This window comes from Oenanthe melanoleuca, chromosome 17 (assembly GCF_029582105.1).
Source record: "Oenanthe melanoleuca isolate GR-GAL-2019-014 chromosome 17, OMel1.0, whole genome shotgun sequence".
NCBI classification, from domain to species: Eukaryota; Metazoa; Chordata; class Aves; order Passeriformes; family Muscicapidae; genus Oenanthe; species Oenanthe melanoleuca.
The window spans coordinates 10,470,005-10,475,487 of record NC_079350.1 but is presented as its reverse complement, the minus strand read 5'-3'; the positions used below and the strand labels follow the sequence as shown (position 1 = coordinate 10,475,487).

Here is a 5,483-nt window from a genome sequence, read left to right as displayed (position 1 = left end):
CCAGGTACGTGGGCGTCTCCCGCTGCTGCTCGGCCGGGATGACCTGCATGGCCTTGTCCAGGCAGGGCTTCAGGCTGGCGCCAGCCCCCGCGGGGTCGTCGGCGTAGCTGGAGATGCCGGGTCCTGCCAGGGAACCGGGGATGGAGAGAGCCCAGGGCTGCCCCACAGGGACAGCACAGCAGGGGACATGTCCACCCAGAAATCCCTCAGGGCTTTTTGTTGCTTGCCCCAGGTAGGCTCAAGTTTGCCAGGTCCAGCCCTGACCCCTGCTTGGTGCTGTCCTGCCAGGAGGCAGCAGCTGTGCCATGGCCACACGGCCTGGGAGCCAAAGGAGCTCCTCCGGGCAGTGAGAGGGCTGCAGGCGTGGCTGGGGATGCTGAGCACAGGCCTGATCCTGGAGCGGCCGACGTGCTGGGCATGGCCAGTCTGTCCTGCAGGACCTGGCCACAAACACAGCTCTTCCCCACTTTCCTGAGTAAGGAGCAAGGTGTCCTGCACCCTGCTGCAAGCGCACATGGAGCTGATAGGCACAGAGGTGCCCTTGCACAGCCTCCCTATTTTTAGTGGCTGGCACTGGATCTGAGAACCTGGCATGGTCCTGCAGGCAGTAGGGACAGGCTCTTGGGTGGAAATCTCACTCTTTATATTCCCAGGAGCTTTGCACTCATTGATTGCCATTAGCCCAGCCACCCCTTGCTTTACACTTTGCCCTCTGCCAGACCTTTGCAGTTAACCAGTAACTGCTGTGCCGCTGCTGCCGAGCAGGACATGAGGACAAGGTGAGCTCTGAGCCCTCTTGCCCCCTGCCCAGGTACCTCTGCCCTGGCCTGGTGGCCTTTGCTAGCCTCAGCCTGGCTCCATGTACTATTTATCTGATCCTAGATCTGCTCTCCATCCTGGGCATTTCCTTCAGAGAGACTTGCCCTTGTGCCAAAGTCTGATAGCATTATTGCAATAGGAGTAAATGCCCCTCTGGGTATTTAAAAATACCCAAGAAATAAACTAGCGTTTATCACACCTGGCATTGGTGTGTGGAACAGCTAAGGCTGGCCACCCCAGGTGAGCTGGGCATGGAGAGGGAGGGTAAATGGCAGCACACTCACCGGACACAGAGCAGGCCTCCACCTGGGAGACGATGCCGGTGCCGTTCTGCTTGTCCGCCGGCCACCGGTAGATGTAGAGGGACGTGTGTGTGGAGCCAGCATCGAACACCAGACCGTACTGGGGAGGCACAGGGGACACGGGGTCACCCTGTGACCAGCATCACCCACTGCAGAGCAAGAGAAGCTCCAGGAGAGCCATCAGAGCTCCCAATGGGCAGGGGAGCCTTGAGTGGCCAAACAAGACTGGTGGTCACCAGGACAGAAAAGGTCTGGTGGCACTGCAGTCACCAGCTGTGTTGGGGAGAAGGATCCATCCCAAGCCTCTGGAGCTGGCAGTGCTTTGGGATGAAAAAGCATGTGCTGTGTGGCCAGGCACAGTGACCAGATTCAGCCAGACCACCCCAGTCTGTGCAGGGCTCTGTCCCCATGTTGGTGACAAACAGCACAGCCTGTCAACCCAGGCAAAATCCAACACCTAGCAGATAGCCAGCAGCCAAGAGAGAGCTGTGCCCCTCCCGAGGACCCTACCTTGGTGCTGGGGGGAAGAAGCACATCCTTCACATTCACGACGCTCAGAATGAGGGCGATGACACTGCACACACAGGTGGCTGCCAGGAGACCAGCAACGGCCTTGGCTTTGGAGCCCATTCCTCCTCCAACCTGCAAGAACAGCCCCAGCCCCCAGCTCACACCTCATGGGTGGATCTGGGACTTTCCCCTTCCTGACAATGAAGCCATTCTCTGGTGCATGGCTGCTCTTAGCACAGAAGAGGATAATATCCATGGGCTCCTCTGGACCCATCCCAGTAGGGCTGTTGGCAGCCTCAGGGTTGGGACACCCTGCCACTCTGAGCACTCCCTCCTTGGAGGATCTTCAGCACAGCTTTTCCAGCCCTGCCTTCTCACCTGCAGCCCCTCAGGTCCCTCTGGACCCCAGCCCACTGCCCTGCTCAAGCTGTTGCCTGGCTGGCAAGCCAGCACCTTCCTTCCCAGCAGCATCAGGCAGCCTGGCTGTGGCTAGCTGGAGCAGGGTGGTGGCCTGGCAGGCTACCAGTGTGACCATCTCCTCTGGGGTGCAGAGCCCCATCCCTCCAGCACCCACATTCTGCCACCTCAAAACCCGTCCCACGACACTTGGGACCAGGTCACATCTGTTGCCCAGCAGGCCCAGATTGTCCCTAAGAGGGTCCCTTCTGCTCCAGGCAGGGAACAGCATCTCCAGCTCTGTGTCTCCTGCCTGGCTCAGCTCTTGCTGATGCCACAGCATGTAAGAGACACACAGGGACAGTCTCCACGCCTGCTGTGACCCCTAGACCTCTCCTGCAGCCCCAAGGGCAGAGGAGGACAGAGGAAGGCAGCTGGGCACACAGCCAGGCTGGAATGCCCAGAGTGATTGCCCTTGGGGACTGGAGCACTTCCCACTTGTCAGTCCAGAGCTCAGCTCCCAGCAGAAACAGCCCCCAGACACCCCTAAGAAATTGCAGCAAAGCAGAGTCTGGTTCTCTGGGACTCTCCCTCAGCACAGGGCAGCTGAGATTTCCCTGTGCTCAGCATGTCACAGCTGGCCCAGATGTGCTTTCTGAAATGCACAGCTCTCCCTTCTCCTCCTGCACTGCCCAGTGCCATGAGCCACACAGGCAGGATACCTGCTGGGAGCCAGGCTGGCCTCACTTCACACTCCAGCTGAAAACTTTGCATGGCCTGAGAGCCCTGGGCACTAGAGGTGTGGTTTAACCTCATCAGTGCTTTCGGTGGAACCTGGAGCTGTCACTTGGCTACACAATTCTGTGAGTGCATAAAATCCCTGAGAAATTCCCCTGCCCTTTTCCCAGGTCAGTGGAAAGACCTTTGACAAGGTCAAAGGAGATGCTGATTACTGTTTTGGACTCAGCATCTCTGGCAATGAACAAGGGTGACCAATCTCCCACAGAAGAGATTCTATGGAATCAGCTAAGTCCCTATCATAGAAAGAGGGAATCATTAAGGACCTCTTTAAGACATTAAAGTGGTGATCAATTCAAAGTGATCTCAGACTCCAATCATTAACCTAGCATTACCATGATAACCACATAACTATGTCCCCAGTTGTTGTATCTGCAGAGCTACCAGCCCTGCTGGAGTGTGCCCAGATATAACTGCACTGTTGGGATGTGATTCATCTGCTCCAAGTAACAAACAAAGCAATGGCAAAAGTCCCCAGCCTACATCCTGTAAAATTCTATTCCAGGCTCTGTGAAATGGAAGGACATGAATTGGTGATAAATTGCCCTGTGCTGCATGCAGGAGAGGGCGGGAAATGGGCTCCTGCCCTGGTAGGGGCTAATTCCCATTTTGGTGGGACAGGGGACAACATCCAAAGGCAGCACAGAGCCAGCTCTCCCAGGCAGGAGAACAGGGCACAGGAAGGGTGGGAAACAATGTGAGAAGCTTATCGATCTGCCCAGGTTTTCTGTGGCATCCCGGGGCTGGCCAGCTCCAATACCTGCTACCACCCGTTCAGGATCAGGTTCCAGAGCTGCAGAGGAGGCACAACGCTGCACAGTGCCTGCCCATTTCCAGGTGTGGACAGTTTCCAGCTGTGCCCAGCAGCTGGATCAGGGCTGCACTTGTTTGTGTAGGGCTGGCCATGATGAAGGGCTTGACAAACACCTGTGGGACGTCCCTCACTTACAGCATTCCTCGTGCACAGGGAGCGGGGCCTCAAAAATTTGGGCTAAAGCTCAGAGCCACCGCTGGATCTAAACTGCCTGTTGCTCAGGATAACGCGGGGCTGACCTCCCACTGAGCACCTTTGGGATTTGAAAGCCAAAAGAGCTCTGAACGCTCTAGGAGGTGGACTGCGGATTGCTAGGAGCATCCTTGCCAGGCAGAGCAGTTCCCTCCGTCCCACCTCTCACCAGCGCTGTGGTTTGCAGTGCCCTCTATGCCCGGTCCCCGTCCCCTCCGTGCTCCTCTGCCCCTTGCACCTGGGCACTCCGCGCGGCGAGTGGCCGCCCCAGCACTCTGCTGCCACAGCAGCCCACGGAGCGTGTTCCCCCCAGCACCGCCCGCTGCTGCCCAGGGCCCGCTCCCGGAGCAGCTCCATCCCCGGCTCGCCCCGCTCACCCGCTGGCTCCGGCGCCGCTCCGGCCCCGCCGCGCTCGCCGCGGCCCCGGCGCTACCTGGAGCCGGAGCTCCTGGGACAAAGGCTGCGCCGCCGGCCGGGCCCTCCCCTTGGCCCCGGACCAGCAACCTGCCCAGGAGAGCGCTGGTCCGGGAGGCAGCGGGGCTGGGGCTGGAGAGCCGGGCTGGAAAGGGCACTCGGGATTAACCACTTCGCTGCTGGAGGAGCGGCTCAGCCGGGCAGCGGGAGGGCAGCGCTGCCCGCGGAGATCAGCGAGGGGACAGAGCCCCGGCAGCCCCTGCCCCCGGAGCCTGCGAGCGCCTTGCGCCGGGACGGGGCGGCAGCTGAGCTCCAGCAGCCCCAGACAGTGCCAGACCTGTGGCACAAACACCGTGAGGGGCCGAGCCTGCCCTGTCCCCCTGCTGTCCCCCTGCTGTCCCCCTGCTGCACCCGGCTCCGCAGGACCCCCACTGTCCTGCTGCAGGCGGAGCCGGGCTGGCAGCGGGGCTCGGGACAGAAAGAGGAAGGACCTGACAGATGAAGAGCCATCCACAGCCATCCACGTGGGATCCATCCCCACAGGCAGGAACCGAACTCTCCCCACGGTTAGGGAGCCATCACTGACCCATGGGGTCCTGCCTGTCCCCATGGCCAACGCCTGTCCATGGCCAGAGTCCCGTGGCTTTGGGACAGTACAGGCAGAGAGCAGGAAGACGTACTGGCAGAGTAGGGCAGATGTACAGGGAGCAGGCAAGGAGCAGGCAGGGTGTAGGCAGGGAGCAGGGACAAAGCAGGCAGGGGTATGGGCAGGGAGCAGGCAGAGGGGCAGGCAGGGGGCAGGCAGGGTACAGTGAGGAGTACAGGCAGATGTGCAGGCAGATGTGCAGGCAGATGTGCAGGCAGGGTACAGGCAGATGTACAGGCAGATGTGCAGGCAGATGTGCAGGCAGGGTACAGGCAGATGTGCAGGCAGGGTACAGTGAGGAGTACAGGCAGATGTACAGGCAGATGTGCAGGCAGGGTACAGTGAGGAGTACAGGCAGATGTGCAGGCAGATGTGCAGGCAGATGTGCAGGCAGGGTACAGGCAGATGTGCAGGCAGATGTGCAGGCAGATGTGCAGGCAGGGTACAGGCAGATGTGCAGGCAGGGTACAGTGAGGAGTACAGGCAGATGTGCAGGCAGATGTGCAGGCAGGGTACAGGCAGATGTGCAGACTGCCGTGCGGGCAGGGGCAGCCCCGAGCTCCCCGCTCTCTCCGCCCGCGGCAGCGCCCAG

The 5,483-nt window shown here is 60.1% G+C and overlaps 1 protein-coding gene across 1 annotated transcript in view; it reads right to left on the bottom strand.

Moving 5' to 3' along the window:
- The window catches only part of ENTPD8 (ectonucleoside triphosphate diphosphohydrolase 8), a 9,989-nt gene extending 5,665 nt beyond the window's left edge, over nt 1–4,324 (bottom strand). The window contains exons 1-4 of the mRNA XM_056504875.1: nt 4,209–4,324; nt 1,632–1,763; nt 1,104–1,221; nt 1–123 (exon numbers count right to left, since the gene is read on the bottom strand). The exon at nt 1–123 is cut by the window's left edge and continues 28 nt beyond it. Of these exons, the coding sequence (XP_056360850.1) occupies nt 1–123; nt 1,104–1,221; nt 1,632–1,751 (361 nt within the window). The 5' untranslated portion in view covers nt 1,752–1,763; nt 4,209–4,324. The remainder of the gene's footprint in view (nt 124–1,103; nt 1,222–1,631; nt 1,764–4,208) is intronic.
- Nucleotides 4,325–5,483: the final 1,159 nt, after the last annotated feature.